The sequence below is a fragment of the Rousettus aegyptiacus genome, unplaced genomic scaffold (assembly GCF_014176215.1).
Source record: "Rousettus aegyptiacus isolate mRouAeg1 unplaced genomic scaffold, mRouAeg1.p scaffold_m13_p_9, whole genome shotgun sequence".
NCBI classification, from domain to species: domain Eukaryota; kingdom Metazoa; phylum Chordata; class Mammalia; order Chiroptera; family Pteropodidae; genus Rousettus; species Rousettus aegyptiacus.
The window spans coordinates 86,970,057-86,995,676 of NW_023416312.1; the positions used below are offsets into that span (position 1 = coordinate 86,970,057).

The following is a 25,620-nucleotide window of genomic DNA, read 5'->3' on the forward strand; positions in this document are numbered from 1 at the left end:
ACAAATCAGCGATTTAGAAGAGAAGGTATCAGAAAACACCCAATCGGAACAGCAAACAGAAAAAAAGAATCCCTCCTAAAATGTGATAGTTGAAGGCGCCTCTGGGACATCAAGGGTATCAACGTTCACATCATATGGGTATGAGAAAGAGAAGAGAGAGAGAAAGGAATAGATAACCTATTTGAAGAAATAATGATCGAAAACTTCCCTAACTTGGTGAAGTAAATAGACATACAAGCATGGGAAATGCAGAGATCCTAAACAAGATGAACTCAAAGAGGCCCATACCAAGACACATCATAATTAAAATGCCAAAGGTTAAAGACAGAGAGAATCTTAAAAGTAGAAAGAGAAAAACAGTTTGTTACCTACAAGGGAATCCCCACAAGACTGTTAGCTGTCTACGGCCATGCCACCCTGAATGTGCCCATTTCGAAAGCTAAGCAGAGTTGGGCCTGGTTAGTACTTGGATAGGAGACCACCTAGGAATATCAGGTGCTATAGGTGTTAAAAAAAAAACCTGTCAACTGATTTTTCAACAGAAACTTTGCAGGCCAGAAGGGATTGGCAGGAAATATTCAAAGCAATTAAACCAAGAACCTACAACCCAGATTACTCTACCCAGCAAGGCTATCATTTAGAATCAAAGAACAGCTTAAAGAGCTTCCCAGACGAGAAAAAAACAAAAAGAGTTCATCACCACCAAACCAGTATTACAAGAAATGTTAAAGGGACTTCTTTAAGAAAAAAAGAAAAAGATAAAAAATATGAATAATACAATGGCAATAACAACATATTTGTCAACACTTAAATGTAAATGGATTAAATGCTCCAATCAAAAGACATAAGGTGGCTGAATAGATAAGAAAAGAGACTCATTTCAGATCGAAAGACACACACGGACTGAAAATAAAGGTATGGAAAAGATATTTTATGAAAGTTGAAACAAACAAACAAAAAGCTAGGGTAGAAATACTTATACCAGACAAAATAGACTGAAACAAAGGCTATATCAAGAGACAAAGAAGGATCTACTAATATCGCTTCTAGGTATTTATCTGAAGAAACCCAGAATACTACTTTGAAAGGTCATGAGCACCCATATGTTCATTGCAGCATTATTTACAATAGCCAAGATATGGAGGTAACTTGGGTGTCCATCAATAGATGCATGGATAAAGAAGAGGTGGTACATATGTAAAATGGAATATTAGCCATAAAAAGGAATGAAATCTTGCCATCTTCTACAACACGGATGGACCTCGGGGGTATTGTGATGATTGCAGTAAGTCAGATAGAGAAAAACAAATGCCATATGGTTTCACTTATATGTGGAATCTATAGAAGAAATAAACAAACAAAAACAAACAAACTCATAGAGACAGAGAAACATTTTGAGGGTTGTCTGATGGGGGTGTTTGGGGAATTGGTGAAAAAGTAGAAGGGATTGAGAAGTACAAATTGGTAGTTACAAAATAGTTGTGGGAATGTATAGCATAAGGAATATAATCAACAATAGTGTAATAACTATGTATGGTGTCAGGTGGGTACTAGATTTATTGGGGCAATTGCTTCGTAAATTATATAAATATCTAATCACTATGTTGTACATCTAAAATTAATATGATACTGTGTGTCAACTGTAATTGGAAAATAAAAAAAATTATTTTTAAAAAAGGAAATAAATGCTAATTAAGATATAGCTGTGCAGCTCTGATTGGACAGGGAACAAATCAGTCCTATTGGTTGAAATAGGATACCAGGACCTCCTGTTCAGATGGCAGAAACACAATGTAGGCAGGCAGTTCAGTGCAAGCAGCAGGTGGCATGCGTGAGAGGTCCCTGTTTAGAAATGGCTTCCAGGTTTTAAAATTTGAGCCCAGTTAGCCATCAGGACTCCTTCCTGGTAGGCGTCTTCTTCCTTAAGGTGACCCTTCTGAGCTGGTGAAATTTGCTTTAAGACAGAAGGGAAACAGAGCAAGAGGAGAGGGAAAGATGGGCCACACCACAAAAGATTTCTTCTTCCAGAGGAGTGTTTTGGAAAATAGGTAAATTTTAGTACAAACCGGTCGAATCTTCTCTGCGAGACTGATAAGTTTCTGTCAGGTTCTCTGATGTGAGGGATGACTTTTATCAGATGTTTACATCTAAGGAAAGCTCAATATACAGACACGCATAATCCTTGCCTTCGAGTCCATTCTTCGACGAGCTACTGCAGTGTTGTTTTTCCCAATGAGGACAGAACAAGGAGAATCCGATTTAAATTACAGAGATGGAAATTTAGACCACCCCCAAGGGAACAACTTAGACCACCCAAGGGAACAACTTCTTATCCTGTTAAGTGACACTGGGGCACAATATTGAGATGAGTTATGAAAGATAGATTCCCCTGAGAGCTCTAAGAATAGGATCAAAGTAGACATAGCGCAATTTGTAGCTGCTTGATTACGCTGAGCCGAGGTTTCTTTTCCAGAAGACGGTGGGCTAAATTCGATGGCCTTCATTCCCTGGCAGTGCCTGAGTGTGCATACTCGGTGCTGGGGTAGCTGGTGCGGAGGGGGTCGACAAAAGTTAGCTCCGTGCAGAGCTAATTGGAAATGTTGCTGCCCCTTTAAGAGCGGCGGCAGAGGCGCGCGTACAGCCGGCTTCCCTGGGGCCCCGCCCCATTCCCGTGAGCCCTCGGGGAGTGGTCTGACCGCGGGCGGCGGCGGGTGAGGAGCGGGGCGGGAGGCGGGGGGGAGTCATGGCTCCGCGCAGCTGGCTGCGGGCGCCCTTCCACCGCGGCGTTGGTGGCGGTGGCCCTCGGGCCCGCGGGCTCACGCGTCCGCTCTGGTTGATCCTCGCAGTGGGCATCTTTGGCTGGGCCGGGGCTTCGGACGGCGCTGATAGAGCGGCGAGAGCCATGGACGAAGAGATCGTGTCTGAGAAGCAAGCCGAGGAGAGCCACCGTCAGGACAGCGCCAACCTGCTCATCTTCATCCTGCTGCTCACCCTCACCATTCTCACGATCTGGCTTTTCAAGCACCGCCGGGCCCGCTTCCTGCATGAAACCGGCCTGGCTATGATTTATGGCAAGTGCCTCACCTCCACGTCCGTCCCTGGCGCTCCCCCTTTCTCTGCCCGCCGGCTGCTTCACCTCCTCTCCTCGCCCTGCTTGTCCTATGTTGGGCTCCCTTTCTGATTCCTTCCATTTTCTGCCTTTCCCCCTCCCCCACCCGGTTGCTCTGCCTCGCCCCCATTTTCTCTGCTACACCCCCCAGTTCTCTGCTCACCCTGTTTCCTCCTCAGCCCCGCCCCCATCTTTCCCTGCTTCGCACCCCCTTTCCTTTGCCTTCCACACCTTTTATTCTCCTCTGACCCCACCCCCTTTATTATTCCTCACCTCTATGCCTATGCCTACCTAGCTTGGGGCCCAGGACTGAGGATGGGAAGGGAGTGGGTGCGGTGACTGGGATTGGTCTGGGGCCTGGGGGAGGGGGAGACAGCCTAGTGAGCCATTTCTCTGGGGTGTCAGTTTGTTTAGGGCACACTGAAGCTGCAGTAGTATTTCTGGCTCAGAACCTGTATTCCTTTGGAGCCAGTGTCCGCCTTTACCCATCACCCAGTTCTTGCTACGCCCTGTCCTTTCGAGGTAGAGAAAGACCTCACTCCCATTTAGCCCAAGTTAAAACCAGAACGCGAAAGAAGCTAAAGAAGGCTTAGGCATTTTTTAATGACGTTCTGATGTATTATTTGTAATATCTGATATGCATATGTATGGTTGATCCTTACAATTCAGGAGTACAAAGGTGAGGACAAGGAAGAGTTAATGATCTTCCAGCAGTGTGTTGTACTATACGATGATCAGGACGATGATCAGGACGATGATCAGGACGGTTCAGCCAAGCAGACATTAGAAACCCGCATGTGCAGTATGACTTGCTAGTGGCATGAGGTTATTGACGGATCTTTGAGTAAATGGCTTCAGTTTTTGTGCCGTGGTGTGCTTTTTTTTGAGGTTTCTTATTTGTGTATAATTTTTTTGGTCATGAGGAGAGACAAGCAATCAAACCACAGGCTCAGAGGCATTTTGGCCTGTGCTGGGGGCCTCGTGAGAGGAAAAGATGCATATTGCTGACTCTTAATCTAAGATGCCTGTGAGGGTATTCGTGACTGAAGAGATGCCTGTAGACAGTCCTTTCTGTGCAGTACAGGGGTAAAGATTATCTTCATTTGGAACAGGCTTAAACTGATGAGCTCGTTGAGCTTTGTGTCCCAGACTTGCAGATAGGTACAAAAAGACATTTCCTCACGTACCTACCCCCAACTCTTTCCAGTAAATATAGGTTTCTGAAATATGCATCTCAAGGGTAGCAAGGAAGATGCATGAACTCAGGCTTATTTTTCATTTGTAAGGTAATTAAATTCTAAGCCTCTCTGTTCCCTAGGATTTGTAGTTTTTAGACATATTAGTTTTTTTTTTAATTTTATTTGTAGCATCCCTTAAGCTAAACTGGCTGGAGAAGCTATACATCTCTATTGAATTTCTCTGGATAAGAGTTTGTGGTTTATTTACTACCCTCAACAAATGTTTGCTAATCAGCCTACTATGTGTTGTGCACAGAGAATACAAAGAAATATAAAATCCCTGCCTCCAAGGAACTTATCCTTCTTGGGTAGACAGGTCATGAAAAGAAAATAATGGCATCTTAAATTCAGTTAAATGCTAAGTGAGTATTATGATGTTAAAATAACCGATCACAGAAACCTCTTTCCTATATAGAGAGTGTGATTTAAGGTGTGAAGAGGTCTGAACTTTTTTTCTGTAAAGGGCCAAATACTAAATATTGTCAGCTTTGTAAGTCACATTGGTCATAGGTCTCTGTGTCTCCGTTGCATTTTCTTCTCTTTTCATTTTCTTTTTTACAAACCTTTAAGAACATAAATACCATTCGTAGCTTTTGGACCATATTAAAACAAATTTCCAGCACCTGCTTTACAGTCAGACTTGGGTTCCTGTCCCACTGTTCCAATAGCTCTGTGTGATTCTAGGCAAGTCCCTTACCCTAATTCACTGTCATCTATAAATTGGGAACAATGATAGAATCATTTTGAGGAAGGAATGTTTTTAGCTTAGTACCTGACTCCTAAGTAAATGCTCAATAAATGATAGCTATGATACTATTATTATTGCTGTTATAACTACATTTTCTCAAGTTTGGCTCAGAACAGTTCTTTTAATTGCTCAGTCTTGTAAGTTAAGAGGCAAACCGTATTTTTTTTAGGCAGTGATACCTGTGGACGAACAGTTGCCTGACTAATTCCCAAGTTCAATTTGAGAAGAGGTGGGATTGGGTCAAAGTAGTTTCAGTGCCATGGAAATTGGGATTTTCTAATTCTAATTACTGTCTGCCATTTGCCTTTTCTTACGACTTTTATACCATCGTGGCTGCTATGGTAATAATGACTTTTAAGATCTTTATTTTTCAGCTTGACTTCCAGGTGAAAAGGCTTCTTACTCTGGTAATGTCCAAACCTCCAAGATTCAGCCCACTGAAGATTTTATTACTGTGCTGTTGGTTTAGCTACCTAAAGCCTAGAAATATGCTATTTAAAATAAGCCTCTCATATATATTTTTTGAGAAGCAAGAGTAAAAAAAATACTAAATTGCCTTTGTGGTCAGTTTTTAGGTGTGTCAGAGCACCTAAGCTTTCTCATTGGGGTAGGTTGCTTAATCTTAAAAGTGAGTCGCTGGTAGTAAAAATTGTCAGGGTAGTTAAGTAAGTCTGAAAAGTGACCACTGACTGCAGTGTGTTTACACATGGTATAAAAATCAGACAGGGAAGAAATATTCGTTTTGCCTTAAACTTACAGCATCCAGAGTCCTAGGCTTAACTAATATGATTTATCAATAAATATTTATTAAGTTCCTTTGATGTATGAGCTATGGGAAATACAGATGTGAATCATCATCCCTGCCTACAGAGCACTTACAGTCTAGTGATTTAAGAGGTAATATTTATTGAGCCTTACAATGTATTAGACACTGCTAAGTGCTCTATAAGTATCACTTCATTTAAACCTCATAACTCTGTGAGATTGGTACTACTACATCCCTGTTTTATAGATGAGAAAATTGGAGCACAGAAAGGTTAAATGACTTGCCTGGAGTCATATAATGTGTAAGTATTGAGCCAGGATTCAAATGTAGTCAGTCTGGCTCAAAAGCCCCATTCTTTTAGCCCCTAACCATATTGCCTCATGTTAAAACGATAAAACTTAACTATGAAGAAAAACAGGTTAGTATTATCATCAGCTATGTTTGAGGAAGCTGAGGTTCACTGAGGGGTTGTTTACCTTATAGTCACCAACTGTAAATTGATGGAGCCAGAACTCATATATCTATCTAATTTCCAAACTTGTGCTTTTATTCCTACATCATACTATACTAAATGTCATAAGATAACATCTGTAGGGAGATAATATTTGAAGTTGTGGAGGTTTGGAGGTGGATTGTGAGGGAGGGCTATGAGAAAATGGTGACCTAAACCACTGGAGAAGTTAGTGCTGACATGAAAGTGAAGAGATGATTAGAAAATTATAGAATTTGGAAAAAGAAAACTCAGATATCAACCCCGTCTTTGTCACTTAATGCCAAATCATGTTGGGCAAGTCATTTATTCTCATAGATGAGATAATGACAGATTTATATTAATATCTATTTCATAAGGCTATGAGGATCAAATAATATATTCAGAAGCAATTCAGACAGGGGTTGGTTCAAAATCCCAGGTGAAAAGATTCTCTTGGAAAAGAGGTTGATCTTTCCTGAGAAGGTAGCTAAAGAGAAACGAGTTCATATTGAGATGGAGAGGCATGGAATTGAGGCAGCTTATATTAAATGACCTCTGGCTTCTCAGAAACATAGGCAGTGAGATTGGAGACTTGAGAAGGAGGATAAAGGTTGGAGGAGCTGTAGGAGACAGATGATTAAACACATGTAAAATTAACCAAGGGCCAGCAGAAACCTTGACTTTTTGGCTATCTTGAAGTTGAGCTGAACAATCTAACAGCATTGTTCAAGTAGATGTGCTTTATATATATACACACATATATACACATATAAATATATATATGTACACACACACATACATTTTAATATGTAGAAATTTTATCAATTTTGGCCACATTTAATACCCCAGTGATGTTTCCTCCATATTTTTGACAATCAGAGGCTTGTAGTGTGATAAGCTGGAAGAATGGGTTGAAATCTATTAGAAAACCAGTTTCCATTAACTGTAAGACTCATATAGTGGTGGGACTTGGGAGATACTGGGTTCTTTATCCCTTGGAGGGTTTCTAGCACAAGAGAATCAGGAATGTGTAGAAGGGGTGGGACCTCTGTTTCATGAAAGATCTCTATGGTTGTATTCTTTGTGGCCTGTTAGTGGTCATTTTAAATTTTATGATATCAATATTGTTTATGTCTCTGTCTACGGGGGAAGCTAGAAGTTTCTGCCTTGTTTGCTTAACAAAGCACTCTTTCTGTGTATGTTCTTTTTACTGAGAATTGCTTTAACTCCGTGATTAGGATTTGACATTTCACAGAATCCAAATTAACTTGACCTGTCAACTTTATTCAAAGAAATTCCAATTTTTCAGATGTCTGATGCTGTAATAAAAGGATCTTGATTTTTTCCAACCTATGCAATTATCCTCTTTGCTGATGTTTTAACTGCCAAAGTGTATGTCTCAAATTTGTCCAAGTGCTGAGTCCTCCTCAAGGCACCCAGTGAAGTTTCAGCATCAGGTCTGGGTACAAGAGAACCAGTGGGTACTGTTCCTTACACAGTTGGGCTTGGGGACATGGGAAGAATATTTGCTGCCGTTAGTGTTTGTGGTAGCTTAACTGTGGTTTCTGCACATAAATAAGTGGGCAACTTTTACTGAGACTCTTAATTAGAAGCTCTTATGAAGTAGTAGAGAAAAGAGCTGTTACTATATCATATAGGCAGAATGACTGGATATATAGCTTTTTCTCTCCCAAATTATGTTTATCAAATACAATAGATACCCAGCTGTCACATTTTAATTTTTTGTAGGTGAGATATGTTCAAAGGGTATCTTTCATTTATTTTAAATCTGAACGTTTGTTAAAACTTTTTTTAAAGTCAATGTCACTGTACTGTTCACCAGTTAATCATTGCTGCTCACTTAAAAAAAATGTGTGGCTATAAATTGACCAGAAGGATCCCTTATCCTCCTTTCCCCCTTCTTGACCAACTAGTGCTCTTACACTCCCTATTTCTGTTTCATCACTTCCCACGCTGGTCTGCCTTCTGTCCCCACTGTTCCACTGAAACCGCTGTTACCAAGGTCACTTATGACCTTGTTGCCATCTCCAATGGACTCTTTTTTAAATTAAGTTTATTGGGCTAACATTGGTTAATACAATTATATAATTTTCAAGTGTACATTATAATTTGACATCTGTATATTCTATTGTGTACTTACCACCCAAAGTCCAGTTTCATTCAGCTACCATATATCTGATCCCCTTTACCCACTTCACTCTCCCCCTACTCCCCTATATTTGTCCCCCTTTAACTATCTACCTCCCCCCTCCTCCTCTACCTCCTACCCTCTGATAACCACTAGCCTATAATCCATGTCCATGAGTCTCTGTTTGTCCTGTTCCTTTGTTGCTTTTAGGTTTATATCCCACATATAAGTGATGTCATGTGATTTTCAGCTTTTTCTGTCTGGTTTATTTTGCTGAGCATGATTAGTTCAAGGTGTATCCATGTTGTCGCAAATGGCAGTATTTCATCTCTTATGGCTGAGTAGCATTCCATCGTATATATATACCACAGCTTCTTTAGCCAGTCATCTATCGTAGGACACTTCGGTTGCTTCCATGTCCTGGCCACTGTGAATAATGCCGCTATGAACATCGGTGTGCAAATATCTTTTTGGATATGTGTTTTCAAGTCTTTGAGGTAAATACCCAGTAGAGAGATTGCTGGATCATATGGTAGATCAATTCTTAGTTTTTTGAGCAACCTCCATACTGTTTTCCATAGTGGCTGTACCAATTTGCAGTCCCACCAGCAGTGTTCGAGGGTTCTTTTTTCTCTGCATCCTCTCCAACATTTCTTATTACTCGTCCTGTTGATTATAACTATTCTAACAGGTGTAAGATGGTATCTCATTGTGGTTTTGATTCGCCTTTCCCTAATAGCTAGCGATGTTGAGCACCTTTTCAAATATTTGTTGGCCATTTGCCCAATGGACTCTTAATGCCTATCTTCCTTGACTTTAAATTTGTTGGAACATTTGCTAGTTTTCATCACTTCCTCCTCTTTTCTTCCTATTCCTGTATCTTTCCTTCTTAGACTCCTTTATCAGCTACTCCTCCTCTACCAGGTCCTTAATGTTGGCTATTAAATATTGGGATAAGCCCAGACCTATATCTATAGCCCTCTTCTCATTTGCCCTCCAGGTAATCACATCTGTACCTGACATAACCATCTTATGACTGCCAAGTGTGTATCTCCAGTTCAGATAACCCTCCTCCTTCCTTGAGCGCCAGATCCCACATACTCAACTGTGCATGTATCACCGGTATATCAAACTCAACAAGTCCAAAACTGAACTGCACATTTTTCCCTGTAAATCTGTTCCCTGTCTCACTGAATGGCCCTGCGTTACGGTTGCTCGGGCCAGCTTACCCGCTGAGTTGCCAGGTCAGTTTAGGCTCACTTAGTCTTTCATCCCCCTTCTTCCCAGTCTACTAAGTTACCAAATCCTTCTAAAAGATAATCCCTTCTAAAAATCTATTTCCCTACGTCTACTCTCTTAAGTTAGGCCCTAACCTCGTAATACCTAAATTACTGCTGTAGCCTTCTATCTGATCTTTTTGACCCTCCATAGTCTAGACCAGTCTTTCTAAAAATAGAAATCTGATGTCGAGCCCCTGCTTCTATCCCTTCTATGACTTCCCTTTGCTTTCAGGATAAAATATAAACTCCCTTCCTCAACATGTGAGGTCTTTCATAGTTTAGCTCTCTTAGATCTTTTGCACCTCAGCTCTTGTCACTTTATATCCCAGCCATACTGAACTCTGTGTGATTCCCTGAATGGGCTGCATTCTCGCAGTCTTCCTTGACTGGCTATGTACTACTATTCCATCTACCTAGAAGACCTTTTCTTTTAATTTACCTGCTTAGGTGACACTTCTGGAAAGACTTCCCTAATGTCCCATTTTTTTAGCCTTGGTTAGGTACCTCTTTTCTGTCTTTATAAGATCTGTATCTATCATAAGTTTATTTGGTCTGAGAGCTACTGGACTGAAGAACATTGATTGTTTTTACCTCTGAACCCTGGGGACCTACTTAGCGTAGTACTCCATTCACATATAGTAAAAGAATGTCTGGCTGGTTAGAGTGAAAGGAGACAGGAAGGTAGAATGTAACTACCAGGGATATACTGTGCATCTTGGAGTTAAGGAAAGTTCCAGAAGTTTCAGATTAATTGCAGTTGAGGTATACCTCTATAATGGAATATTATTTGACCATAAAAAGGAATTAAATTCTGATTCATGCTATAGCATGGATAATCCTTGAAAACATGCTGAGTGAAAGAAGTCAAACATAAAAGGTCACATGTTGGGGGGTGGCTCCATAGTATAGTGGTTAGCACATCTGCTTTACGTGCTGAAGGTCCTGGGTTCACACCCCAAGTGGAGCCACCTACCATACCCCAGGTGTGGTGTGGCAGGCCCCGGGTGCAGGCCGCGAGCATGTGGGAGGAGACACCCTGCCTTCAGAGATCCAGTGGGGGGCAGGAATCAAAGAGAGGGAAAAAAGGTCACATATTATAAGATTCTATTTATATGAAATGTTCAGAATAGGCAAATCCTATATAGAAAGAAAGTAGATTAGTGGTTGCAAGGGGCTGGGATTTAGGGTGGAGAAAATAGTGACCACTAATAGGTACAGAGTTTCTTTTTGGAGCAATGAAAATGTTTTAGAATTATGTAGTAGTGATCAAGATACAACTTTGTGAATATACTAAAAGCCGCTGAATTATACAGTTTAAAAGGATACACTTAATGGTATGTGGATTATATCTCAATAAAGCTGTCAATAAACACTTTGGCCGGTTTAGCTTTATAGTACCTAGAACATTGTACGTATTTGAATATGATGATACAGGTAAAATTCTGGCAATATGTTGATATCATAGTGCCAGAATCAGGACTTTTATTCCATGTTTTGACTTTGAAGCATGTATTTTAAAATTGAAATTCAACTTTTTAATGGAACTCAGTTAATCCACAAGTGTTATTAATTTTCTAATTTGTTAAATGTGTATTATTTGGCCAGCTATGTGCTTTCAGAATAACTTAAGACATGTATTTGTCTTGTGTGAATTGATGGATAGGATGGTAAACACATTTCTAATGTGATTATACTCTCAGGTTGGGATACGTTGGAGTATATTCTGTGTACAGATGATTCAAAGGTATTTTCTCATTTTGTTACTTTCCTAATCACATATTCATATCTTGATCTAGAAAAGCAATGATATGTGCAGTTACCCTAGGGAGTTTTCCCCTCCTTTCTCACAGGATTATAGGAATATTGGACTCTTAGATTTGTGAATTTAGTAATACTTTAAAATGTAACTACATTCCATCTAAAAATTGGTTCTGAACCACAGGCGACTATTTTAAGAGATTTTTCTGTTATCAATCCAAAGGTATTTTGTTGGGTATGAAAGAATAGTTTTTGCCTAAAATAAGAATTAAAATCATTCTTTTATTTTTTCCAGGTCTTTTGGTAGGCCTTGTGCTTCGATATGGCATTCATGTTCCAAGTGATGTAAATAATGTGACCCTGAGCTGTGAAGTGCAGTCAAGCCCAACTACCTTATTGGTAAACGTTAGTGGAAAATTTTATGAGTATACGCTGAAAGGAGAAATTAGTTCACATGAACTCAATAACGTTCAAGATAATGAAATGCTTAGAAAGGTAAGTTCTTAGTTAAAGGGAGTTTTGGGGTTTTTTAAAAGTATATAGCTAGCAGCAAAGTGATTCAGGAGAAAAATAATGAATTTTTAATGATATTTAATATAATTGGTCTTTTAAAATGGAATAAAACCTCAACAAATGTAATGCTAAGGAAATGGACATGTCTGCACATTTCATCTTCTAATTCAGACTAAGAAATATAACCCTTTTTTTTCACTCTGTGATGTTTGCAGTTGTAATAAATGGTGACCAGTATTGAGTTAAGCAGAATTTATAAGTATTTCTTTCAATTAGCAGGTGGTCCTTGGGAGTTTTGTAGCACTTCGGCACATTGAGTTTACTTGATAATACCTAAGATATTCTATTAATATTTCTTTGAATTTTTTCTTGCCTTAATGGTATTCTGCACTGGGGACAATTTAATCTTTCTTTGATTCACGATCTGGCACAACTTCAGGGCTGCAGTCTGAGCATCAATTGTTGTACCACGCTGTACATAAAGCTTTATTTAGGATGTTGGGTTGCAGTCTTACTGGCTCCTGGACATTCTTGGAGCTGCTTTCTCCCATCCCCCTCATAGTTTCTATCCTGAAGCTTCTCAGGGTCTCTTTGTTTCCGCCCACCCTTGGCCATTTGCCTCCACTTCTGTCTTCTACATTGGTAGTACTTGACTTTTATAACTACTTAATTGTGTTCCTGACTGTCTTGAGTGCTTTTTAAAACTTCATATGAACTTCAAGTTTACTTTGCAGCAAGAGTTCTTTCCGCCTGTGGAAAATTCCAGTTCCTTAAGTTCTAGTAAATGAACTTTTATCATAGGCATGTGTGTAGCTGCTTTGTATTCCTGTCAAATCCCAATACAGCCTTATGAACAGAAGGGGGCGTCTGTATTATTCTAGGAAATAAGTATTAAAAGAAATGGTTGTATTTCGTTAACTAATGCCACCATAAAAAAATAAATTAAAAAAATAAATGAGCTGTCAGGACTAGAAATCTGAGCTGTGCAGAAAGTTTTTACCATAATATTATGTTATAGACCTTTAAAGATGTAACCTAGGCAAGAAGGTCTGTTTCCTCTTGCCAACAATAATGCCATACCCCCACATTTTGCTACCAGTTTTGGGTCTCTTATTTCAAGCAAAGATACATTCATGCTTTCTCCTGTTTTTAAGTTTTTTAGTGTCATAATATTTTACCACACTTTCCACAGATCTGACTTAACTTGTTCCAAATATCTCTCTTTATATTTTGGTTGAGAAGTGGAACAACAGCTATCCTATATGAAATATTTTTCAGTTACCACAGTAAGAGTCTTGCCTTTCACCAGTTGAACATTTCATCTTTTTTCCTTTTGATAGTGTGATAATGTAATACGAGATATTCAAGGGAATTAATCTAAAAGAACTCTTTATTTTAACAGGTTACTTTTGATCCGGAAGTATTTTTCAACATATTACTCCCTCCTATCATATTTTATGCAGGATATAGTCTGAAAAGAGTAAGTACTTTTGTATTTCATATACTTTGAACAACCTTAAACTCCATGGGCTTTATCATCTTTGACACTTCAGAAAAAGGCAGTTCCTTTCAGGTTTCCCCCCTTCTCTCCTTATCCTTTTTAGATGCTGAAATTTATGCCTGTATGAAAATTCTTTCTCTTACTTAATCCCTTTAATGAATAATGCATTTACTATTATATTAGCACAGCACACTAGACTAGAAAACCTTTTCTTTGTCAAATAGTTGGTAAGTATTCTAACACAGTGTAACCTTTTCTTTTGTCAGAGACATTTCTTTCGAAACCTTGGGTCTATTCTAGCATACGCTTTTCTTGGGACAGCAATTTCTTGTTTTGTAATTGGGTAAGTACTTAAAGCTTAAAACACTTTTCAGCCTTCAAATTATAATTTTAAAATAATGCATATTTGATTTATGCAGTGTTGTATTTCTGAATGTGTCTAAGGACTTTTTCAGTAAAATGCATTCACATAGATAAATTGTTTGAATTTTCCGTAAGGCCAAGGTATTACCATATTTATGTGACATGAATTGAATTTGAGATTAGTCACAACGTACTACTGTAGACCCATGTTCTTATTCTTACTATATTCTGACTTCTTTAACAGTTGATGTTTATTCTAAAGTAAAAATATGTTCATTGAACAGGTCAATCATGTATGGCTGTGTAACACTGATGAAAGTAACTGGACAACTTGCAGGAGATTTTTACTTTACAGATTGTCTGCTATTCGGTGCCATCGTATCAGCAACTGATCCAGGTATGTTTTACATGAGAGTGGAGCTTAAGTATTTAAGGAACAGTGTTTTGCCAGCAAAGCACATGTGGGTATGTCTTCCTTCGGGGTATAGAATTCATGAGTAGGTACTTGCCTTAGTACTGTTCTTTCCCATTGTGAGGGGAAAAAAATGAAATTCATTGTTCCTTTTTGGATTAAGCACACATTTTTTTTTGTTTTACATTATTATATTTGCCTGTTACTGGTCCATAATTTCATGCTATTTAGACACTGGCTATAAGGTATTTTCTTCAGAATTCTAGGTTGGTCTCCATTTCTAGTAATTGGATATGGGAAATGAACTAGATTAGTTAAAATGGGTAATAATTATATACTTCCTTTCAAGTTTTTAGAAAACCAGTTCCCTAAAAATCTTCTGTTTGCATTCAGCTACCTGCATTTAAGAGTAAGAAAAGAAGTTTCTAAATGATTGTTAGAAGGCAATTGAGCTACTAAAAGTTTAATTTGGGGTCATTGGTTGACTTTAATATTATGTTAAAGGATTGGTTTTATAAAATAGGCCTTATGATTATAAAATAGTTTTGATATTAGCACAGCTGGAAAATGAATTTAATTGTACTGAGTTAGGTCGTAGTTTTCGGAATATAGTTTTGGTGGGTTTAACTGCTACATTCAAATTATGGGCACTTAGAGAATATGTAGGCCTAGGAGGTAGAGATAGGAACATAGACAGCAGTTTTTGAACTAAGGATTCAAGTTTTCTTTACTAGACTTTAGGACTTTAGTAGAGGTTTGCTCTGTTATACCTTTTGACCTTGTAAGTCAGTCACCTTCTGTAACTGCCCTCCAGCATAATTAAAAATAGGACCCTAAGGTTATCTCTGAATTTCTGTGTTAACTCTGATAACACAGGGCATTATAGGAAGTAGGAAAATATGTTTTACACTCCACGAAAGATGATTATAAAAGATCAGAAGACATTTTATTTTTATTTTTAATTTTTTTCAGAAGACAATTTAGAGAGGCATTTGTGTAGTTTATTAGCATTTTTAAAACTGAAAATCAAGTTGCTTCCTTAAAGATTTTCAAAACTGACCCCTTATTGTTCATAGCTGCTCCCATCAATATGAAGATAGGATTTTTTTTTTAAGAAGCCAGTGGTCTCCATTTTCTGTGTTCTCTCACTAGAAGCAAATTCCTCAACTTTTGAAAGCCTGTTAGAAATCTAAGTCCATAGGACTGGCAACATTGCTTCAACCTGTGGTTGTGTTTTGGTAGGAGTATTGTCCGAATGGCTCAAGCAAAAACCTTTCGCTCGTGTAAAGTTAGGCAGTTATATTTCTTCTGAATTATAAAGGCATTAGCCCCTATAATAATTCTTTTGTTTTGCAATTGTTCACTTGATAGAAGGGTGAGCCATAGGTTCTCTTTACAAAATTCTGCAGGATCACCTCTGTGCAGCTTTTTGCCTTCTCCTGGTAAGCTTTGATATTAGTATATTCCAAACAAAATGCTTTGCAATAGAAACTATATCTTTTAAATGCAAGTTTCCTGTTTTTCATTTGGCATTTGAAGAGGCTCTTCCATCTTCAGTTATGATAATCTTTTGTGTCTGCCTGAGTTTATTTAGTGAGTGAGCTGATATAACTCAGCAATTAAAGTTATAATGCAACTTCAATCTCATCTGATTTTCTAAGAACTCTTGTATAATTGTTTCCTAAAATAAGGTGGTTTTTTTCCTTCTCAAGTGGTAATAGGTAGATAGTTGGTTTCTTATTAAGTTAAATATAGCATCTGTAATTCTGATCATAAATTTTATCCCAACCAAAAACTAAACTTGTCTTTTCATTTTCTACCATCTTTGCTAAACCAGTGTGCTTGAAATTTGCAAGTCAAATAGAAGTGAGTTGTAAGGCTCCAAGGAAAAAAATGAAATTTGCAGCAGGGAATGCTTTTCATAATATTATTCTTGAAAGATTAATGATCACCTGGTCTGTAAGAAGTTACAAATACATTCTTTATGGAAAAGAAATTTACAAGACAAGATTACTAACATTCGCATGAAGAATGTAGTCCAGCTCAGTCTTCCAACTTTATTTTCAGCTGTTTGTAGGCGAAAGGCGATATTGCCTGTACACATTTAGGGAAAAGAAAAATATTCACATAAAATTACTGAATCTTTAATATGCTAAGAGAATGTTTATTAAGATTGAATTTTAAGACAAATAAATGAATTTCTACATAACTATTGTAATCATCTATGGAAGTGAATGTTATATTTGTAACTTCTAAATATTCCTCTGACTCTTTCTACTTGCTAGTGACTGTTCTCGCCATATTCCATGAGCTTCAAGTTGATGTTGAACTCTATGCACTTCTTTTTGGTGAAAGTGTCCTCAATGATGCTGTTGCCATAGTGCTGTCTTCGTAAGTGTTTGTTTTCTTATTATATTCTGTATATTGAATGTTAAAGTACTAGGAACTGAAAGTCACTTACTGAATGAAGTGAATTATGAATGGAAACTTTTGAAAGAATGAGGCATTCTTTTTCTCTTGAAATGCAGACTTACAGATAACATGGAAAATGCAAGGAAGAAAAAGGAAGAAAAAATATGTGCTCGACACCTAAAGACAATTACTAGGACATTTCCTTTTATTCTTTTTTCTATGTATGGTATTTTTACATAGTTGTGATTGTAATATATATATAATTTATATTCTATTTTATTATTATAATGTGAACATTTTTTTTTGAATTAAAGGAGATTTTTTAGATAGATAATATTTCACATGGTTCAAAAATCAAAACTATATAGAAAGGTAAATGTTGAAAAGTAATATTCTTATTCCTTTTCTCATCTACCTGTCACCCAGCCCCTTATAAGTAACCATTTTTGTTAGTTTCTTCTGTGTCTTAGTATTTCTTTATTCATATGTGTGTACACACATGAATTAATATTCTTATTTGCTTCCTATTTCTTTTAAAGGTAGCATGCTCTGTATGTTCTATACCTAACTTTCTCTCACATAATTGTAATTTGGAGGTCTTTCCATATCAAAAGAGGTTTTTTTTCATTCTTTGTTTGCAGCTGCATAGTGTTCTATGTACTGTACTACAGACTGAACTATAGTTTATTCAATCAGTCTCTTACTGTCGGAAACAAAGACTTTTAGTCTTTTGCTATTCCAAATAGTGTTGCAGTGATTAACCTTGAACTTACCTGTTTTAGACATGCATAGGTATATTGGTAGGATAGATTCCAGAAATAAGATTAGTAGGTTAAAGGTAAATACATTTGTAATTTTGTTAGACATTGCTAAGCTGCCAGCCAATGGGGTTATGCCATTTTGCATTTTAACCGCTAAATTATAGGAGTGCCTGTTTCCTCATAGCTTCACCAACAGAATATTTGTCAGACTTTTGTATTTTTGTTAACTCTATGATTGAGAAATATCTCATTGTAGTTTAATTTGTATTTATCTTGTTTAACATAATCAGTTCAGAAACATTTTTAATTTTTAGAAGTGTTAAATAATACACTTTTTAAAGACAATTATTGAAATGAGCAATATTTTAATCTAATTATAAAAATTACAATGCATGTTACTAGAAGGTGCTTGCAGGTGAAAGAAGGAAGTTTCAATCTCTGAGGAGCTCAGCTCAGTCCTGCTAACCCAGTCCCACTAAGCAAATATTTAACCCTATAGACAGTTGCTTTTACTCCATATCAGACCTTTCTATGAGAATGAAATTAAAGCCCTTCACATTTTTTCTTCATTTTTATTTTTCTCCTTAATTTCCACTTTCTTAACTGTAAATGACCCATCAGTCAGTGACTCTGGTTTGCATAGCTTGAGTGCCCCAATTGCCTTACTGCAGAATAGAAAATTATCCTTTCTGAGATGTAACACTAATTTCTTAAATGTTGTGTATAAAGATCTGCAAAAGGTCAAATCCATTTTCTGAATGTGATTTATGTAAATTCCACCCCCTCTGTCATATTTATTGCAATACTTTTTTTGCACCTGCCTAAAACTAATGTCCATTTAATTTAAGAAATAAAGCCTAAAGGCTAGATCCAATATTGATACTGAATGTATGTACCTTTGATGACAATAGGTGCAAAATAAAAGTTTAATAGTACTTAAGGGAGGAAGAAATGGATAGCGTGGTTATAATTTAGGTGTTTTTTAAAAAAAGAAGCTACAAAGATCATTGAAGCTTTCAGTACATAAGATTGTTAAGCTCACCAGTGCTACCAGATGAAGAGAGTAAGATATAGGCAGTTACTTATAGCATCAGTTCTCCATCCTACATAATTATTCTGCGACTTAATTATCTTACTAATAAGTGTTCCTTTCTCATTGACCTAATGGATGAAGAGTTGGAAAAAAATCTCTGATTTGGCCCTATGTTGAACTGAACTGCCCTGGTGCCTAAGTTTTTCCTTTAGTAAAGTGATATTTCCTGCAACTTGAAGAACAGTTGAATACATATTAAAAGAAAAATAACTCATTGAAAAAATTTGAGCTTGGGGGTGTACATATCAGTGCTGGTGAAGAATAAATGTGTTAGAAAAGAAATGCCCTTTCTGTAACACTTCTCTCACAAAGGACCGTGCTCATCCTTCTACTGCAACCTTTCTCAAACAGGGTTCTGTGAGAAAATAATCCTTATAGAGAATGATTTGAGTACTTTTTTCAATTCTCTTAAGGATAGTGCATCACTAGTACTATTCTAGATTCATGAGATCAAAATTACTCATTACATACTTTGGTGGAACTGTGGTGGGGGTGAGCAGGACTATATCTGGAAAGTATCATATCAAGGAAATTGTTAACTGTGTAAGTGTCTTAGTGGAGGTGAGCAAATGAGTTCCTGCTCAGAAGCCAAGGGGAAACCAGTTGTGTTGCTAGCCGTGGGAGGTTGCTAGCTGGAGCGCTCGGTGATATGTTTATCATCGTCTTTCATTTGCCTTTTAAAGTACATTAGATAGAAATAGTCTACTTTGTGTTGAATTCTGTTGATTTGATGATTTTCTAATGTGAATATTCTTTAGAAGCAACCTTGCATAAAGGAGTGATGGGCACCTCTTTTTGAGGGACTTGTGTTTGGTAGTAAACTGTATAAAGCAACTTTCCTGAAATCGAAGTTGGAAGTTGTTTCTGTTTTTTGACCTGTTAGATTAGCAGTACTTTTTTTGTTAATGTTAATACTTTAATCCAGGGAGAGTGGAGTGAAAACTGGTTCAGTCCCTCATACATAGCTGTATGAGATAGATTGGTATGTACTAATATAGCGTAGTGCAGATAGCTAGTTAGAGATAAAATTTAAGCTTCATAGTATTCTGCCAAATGAATATATCATAATTAGCCTGGAGAACTGAAATTCCTACGAGTTTAAAATATGTTTTTTAAGATCATTTACATTTTTATAAAATAGGAAATACTCAAATATCACAGACAAACTGTTTAACTTAACTACTTACCGGAGATTTACATATTAAAATATGTGGTCATGTTTACTTATTCAGTTAACAAGAAAAAATTGCTAATGAAAGTAGTTACTGCTAGTAATGGTCTAGTGTAGTCATTCTTAACCAGGGACAATTTTGTCCATCCCCCCTCAGGGGATATTTGGCAACGTTTGGGAACATTTTGGTTGTCATGAATGGGAGGAGGTTGCTACTGGCATCTAGAGGCCAGGGGAGCTGCTAAATATCCTTCAATACACAGGGCAGCATCTATCATCCAACAAATAATTATTCAGCTCCAAATATCAATAATTTCAGGATTGAGAAACCCTGGTGTCATGAAATGAGATCACTCATACATTGGTGTTAACATTGAAATTGGCATTACCAGTACTCTTTTGTATTTTATCTTTTGTCATTATTTATGATATTAAGATTAATGTTTTTGCAATAAAAATTTAAAGTATTTGACTTAGAAATAGGAAATTCCTGAAATTTCAGTTCTTGAGAAATAACCACTATTAAGGTTTTCATCCAGACTTTTTCTTTTAGGATAATAACATACATATAAAAATATCAATAATTTTTAAGCAAACAGCACAGTATTATACATGCTGTTTTCACCGAGGTATTATAGTATATTAACACCTCTATTATCCCATTGTACAGATGCACTATAAATTTACCTCTCCAGTCACCCCCCATTGATTAATATTTGGCATTTTCTAATGTTGTATTGTGAATAGCACCACACTGAACATGTGATAATCATCAAAATTATTTCTGTATGATTATTTTTTAGAACTAGAATTTCTAGGCCAATGGATATGATCACTAAAAATTTGAGAGATCTAGTCATATTTCCCTCCAAAAATGTAATGCAGATCTATTCTAAAGCAGTTGTGCAACATGTAAAAAGAGCCATAGGAATAGTAATACCCTTTTTCTAAGAATGTATCACAAAGGAAATAGTTCAAAATTTGTAAAAAGCACAAATATGTTCTTTCACACTGTTATGATTAGGAGCAAAAAATTGAGAAGCAACTTTTAAATGTGTAACAGTGGGGAAATAGTTAAATAAATTATGTTATTTCCATTTGGACCACTTTTGAAGTCTTAAAAAACCACGGTTAGTGAGACTGTAATACTTCTTACATCATTGTCAATCAAAGATGCAGAATTCAAAACCATATGTTCACTATGATTACAACTAAGCATGAAATAGCATGTAACAAAAAGAGGAGAAAGAAAGAGAGAAGGAAAAGAAGATAGATCTGTCTGGGAAGTACAATGGTGGGGTGATCCCCCCTGAATTGTACATTGTATTACTTACAGAATTAAAAAAAGTATTCATAAAAATGTCACTTCCTCAAGATAAAATGTTGATCGATGTGGAAAAGGTGAGTTAAGTAAGATCTCAATCCAGAGGCTAGCATTCGACTAAAAAAAGAAAACAAATCTCTCATTTGTTCTCAGCCCACTATGGTTTTCATGTGTTCTTGTACATTTTAGTGATTAAAGCATAAAATAATGATTAGTGTGAATCTTGAGTTTACATGAACTAATCCAGGGAAAGCAGTCTCAAGAGGCATAGTATTAGATATTTTGTTCCAGCTAGCATTTTGAAGACTATTACTAGGGAGAAAGGAAGTTGTCATAGCAATATCCTTTCTTTTCTCCAGTCAGTTGCTAATATTTTCATGTTACGATGTGGTCAGATCTGATTTATGGTGGTGGGACCCCTTTGTATGTAGGTAAGAAAGCATGACATTAAAGGACATTTCGTATTTATTAAAACAGTCTCAAATCTACTGGTCCTAAAGTGATTTGGTCAGTTTGAATATTTAAATGCAAGTGCTCAAAATTTTCAGTTCAGATTAGTCTCAGAAATTTCTAGATGCCATTACTAGAAATTAATATCAGTGCTGTATATCAATAAAATAGGTAAAATTAGGAAATTTTAGTTTGGTCTTAGATTTTTTGTGAACTGAGGAGGTATGAAAGGAACTTGGTATATGCAGTATAGCAAGCCCATGTTATTGCCTTGAACCAGAAAAACATTGCAGTAACCACAGGGGGAATTAATTATATTCTTAGGAATGTGTTTTTTTCTTCTATTTTACTTTGACATGACTTGTATGATGTCTTTGAGTCTGGACTTTTTATAAAAACACTGGTACCTCAATTAACTGAGATGAGAACTGATTTGTTAATGGTAGGCACTCCTGCCAGAGACCTGTTGGCAACAGTGATCTTCTCAGCCATTTCTATTTCTTGGGGTGACTTTTCAAAGAAGCATTTTAGACCAGGTTTGGACTATGAGTTCAAGATGGGGAGTATCTCCTGTAATTGCCTGTCTTGGCCTCTTAAAGAGTGACTTTCTTTCAGAAACTTGAGGTGGAGGATCCAGCTGGGTATGCTAAAAGTACCATTGAGTGGATTCTAATTCCATGGAAGGCCTTTCAAACCCTTTTTCCTGTAAAAGTCCATTTCAGTTAGTGAATAGATCTTAGATATTAGGCCCATTCTGGAATTCTAAAATTCAAAAGAGTATGTCGGTCATCTTTTTCCCCCCATAGGAAGAAGAAAATGTGACCATTGAACAATATTTTTTATATTCTTATGCTTCTGCTGGAAATAAATGGACTTTTTTATTAGTTTGTTCACATTATTATATTAGGGCTTTTAGGCACTCAGTACTAGTAAGTCTTCAACAGAGTTAAAAAAAAATATTACTGCACAATATCTTAAGGCTGGACGCAAACAGTTTCATATAAAGGACCTTAAAATGTTCTGCCTCCGGAAACTGTCATTTAATAAAATCTGAGTTTTCTTGCTAGCTTGATCCACTGCAGGGTGTTTTGGTAACCTTTTCTCCTTACTTTGGCAATTTGGATCCAAAGTTTTTATGTTTTCCCCCCTCTGATTTCCTTTTTTAAGCTCTATACTAGATAATGTTTTTATTTATTCATTTTATTATTTTTAGATAATGTTTTCGAAATAAAAATTGCTTCTAGAAGTAATAACAGTCTCTCTTTTGTAGCTCAATAGTGGCATACCAGCCAGCTGGAGACAACAGCCACACCTTCGATGTCACAGCCATGTTCAAGTCTATTGGGATTTTCCTTGGGATCTTCAGTGGATCTTTTGCAATGGGCGCCGCTACTGGAGTGGTGACAGCTTTAATATCCTCATATTTATCTTTTCTTGTTAACCTAACAAAGTAATTGAATGCCATGCTCCGCATGTTCCGTGGTCTCTTCTAGTTCCATAGTTGCCATTGTGTTACTTGGTGTGAAAACATTAGGCAGTTATCTTTACCAATAAGTAATTTAATTGTTTTGCATAGAGTTCCATGCCCTCAGAGTTTCACTACAGAAGTCTAATTAGACAAAATGACCCTTTGGGGTCAATTTTAAGGTTGTAGATTAAATTAATATAAAGGTAGATATATTCTAAAGAGCCTCTGGGTGTTCTGTGCCACTGTTCATTCTGGAAGTCTTTTGCTCTTTGTTGAAGGGACAAATAGGAAACATATGACCATGATGCCAACTGAACAAGACAGGGTCCCTAGGTTAGGATAGATGGGAGTTCATCTCAGCTCTTACTGATTTACTCCTTCTGCTCTAGAGTCCTAGATACTTCCACTAGTTTGCTATTCAAAATTTTGGGCAAGTCATTTTTGTATTCATCCAAAAAACATTTCTCTGTTGCTTGCTACATGCCAGTATATCAAAGATAAAAAGACAGATATAGCATCTGCCTTCCTGGAGTTTATGTTCTAGAAGCATTGACACTTTACCTCATGGGACCTTGGTATAGGAAGGTGGAGAGTAGAGATAGCTGGGAAGGTGAGTGAGACTGGATGATCTCTAAAGAGCTTCCAGCTCTAAAACTTCTAAGATACTTTCATATAAGACAATATTTTTTCAAGAATCTATAAGTTTTCTATATTTCAGCTTTGTGCTGGAAGAGACTTGTCTTATGGCTTTTTATAGGTGAACTGAGGAAGAAAGGGACAGATAGTATCTCTTCCTCATTATAAGTTCCTTGCATACAGGGCATATATCTTATTAACTTTTTTTGTCGTAGCACATGTTTGTTGAAGTGAAATGGATTTAAGCTCAAGATATGTCACAGCTTGACACAAGGCCTTCCACTGTGAACTAACAAACACTTTTTAGACTGGTATAAGTGAGTGATGTGCCTTAGATTCTCATCATGGAATGCCCTGCATCACAGAGGTGTTGGAGGATTAAATAATCATAAAATCTCATCAAAATGGCATTTTTAATAGATGTAATTTGCTGGTAATCATGGAAGCTGCCCTGCCTTAAGTCTTAAATTAATAGTCAGAGTTGGCATGTTATGTATCTGATCTGTTATTCCGGTCCTTTACTTCATGGGTTACTTCTGGCAAGGCATTGATACCCATAAAACAATTGGGTTGACTAAGCTATAAGACTTCCTCTTGGAAGGGATGGCTGCTCACTCCTCAGTAAAATGCTCATTTGAAGAGTTTCTTCACTCTGGGGCCCCCTTACTCTGTGACTTGTGTTAGAGAGGCTGGAGACACCTTTTTTTCACTTTCATGATGGGCTTGCTTCGACTATTATTTTTCCTTGTCATACTTCTGTATTCTGAGGTCTTGTTACCAACCTTAACGGTCTTACGTGACCAAGTTCACCAAATTACGGGAGTTCCAGTTGTTGGAGACAGGCTTATTCTTCTTGATGTCCTGGAGTACCTTCCTCTTGGCTGAAGCATGGGGCTTCACAGGTAGGTATTTCCTCCTTTTGATTGTAAACCTGTATAAGGAATGACTTTGCCAGTCTTTTTCTACAAGTGGACCAACTCTTCTAGTATTTGAACATACTCGTTAGGGTTAGGATTTATGCTGTCACTTTAGAATGTAAAAAGGATTTTCAATGGAAGTGGTTCCTCTCAACAAAGTAAGTCACAACTGGAAATGACTACACTAAGCATATAATCTACTTCTGTTAAATAAGAGCCTCAGTAGAAAAGTCGAGAACTCTCCTTTCATGTGAACTCGGAACTTGTCTCTATAGGTGTGGTTGCTGTGTTGTTCTGTGGCATCACGCAGGCCCATTATACATACAATAATTTGTCCACGGAGTCTCAGCACAGAACCAAACAGGTAAGAGAAACTTTATGGTTTGTGAATAAATTTTTCCTTCCTGCAGCAAAACAGATCCTTTCATACAAAAAAAAAGTAATCTTTGATCTGTTCTAAATTATGTCTATTCATTTCAGCTCTTCTCTTGACTCCAGAAATAGATGGGATTGACAGGTGGAAGGGTGACAGATATTAGAGTAGAGGTAGGTCAGCCAAATAGCCAGGAGCTGTTGAAATTGTTGCTCTAGTGATGGGTCAGTTAAGCTTCCTTTCCTGTTTTTCTAACATAATGGCTTTTAAGAAGAATGTTTTAGAAGCCCACTCAGGTCTGACTAGAAATATTGTTGTGTGATAGAGGTAAGATAACTTCTGATCCAACTAGATCTACTGCTGGGTAATACAGAGATTAACTTCCTTCGGTCTTCCTTCAAGCAGTTTGAAGCTGCTGTGTTTCCAGAAATGTCAAAACATCGATGGTTGGGCCTCATATGGTACTGAATGATCAGTTGTGCAGAGTACCCGAAGGGAACTATAAAGGACATACGCATAGCATTTTCTATTCTTATGAGGTATATGGGACAAAGACATGAATAATATGTGATGTCCAGAATAGAAACAGATACATACTTGATTATGATCACATTGAGAAATAGAAGCTTTAAGTTTGCCAGCGACTAGAACACAGTAAGATTAGCATGGAAAAAATAAAGCAGGAGCAAAGATACTTTTTCTTTTC

The 25,620-nt window shown here is 37.1% G+C and overlaps 1 protein-coding gene across 4 annotated transcripts in view; it reads left to right on the forward strand.

Moving 5' to 3' along the window:
* Positions 1–2,673: 2,673 nt before the first annotated feature.
* The window catches only part of SLC9A6 (solute carrier family 9 member A6), a 49,040-nt gene continuing 26,093 nt past the window's right edge, over positions 2,674–25,620 (forward strand). For 2 of the 4 annotated variants that reach the window (XM_036226747.1, XM_016127512.2), the window contains exons 1-9: positions 2,718–3,071; positions 11,816–12,015; positions 13,436–13,513; positions 13,801–13,877; positions 14,182–14,294; positions 16,595–16,700; positions 22,791–22,932; positions 24,421–24,526; positions 24,817–24,905. In XM_036226747.1, the coding sequence (XP_036082640.1) occupies positions 2,744–3,071; positions 11,816–12,015; positions 13,436–13,513; positions 13,801–13,877; positions 14,182–14,294; positions 16,595–16,700; positions 22,791–22,932; positions 24,421–24,526; positions 24,817–24,905 (1,239 nt within the window). In that variant the 5' untranslated portion in view covers positions 2,718–2,743. Of the gene's footprint in view, positions 3,072–11,815; positions 12,016–13,435; positions 13,514–13,800; positions 13,878–14,181; positions 14,295–16,594; positions 16,701–22,790; positions 22,933–24,420; positions 24,527–24,816; positions 24,906–25,620 lie in introns of all 4 variants that reach the window. The other 2 variants (XM_016127513.2, XM_016127511.2) reach the window with 2 other exon arrangements.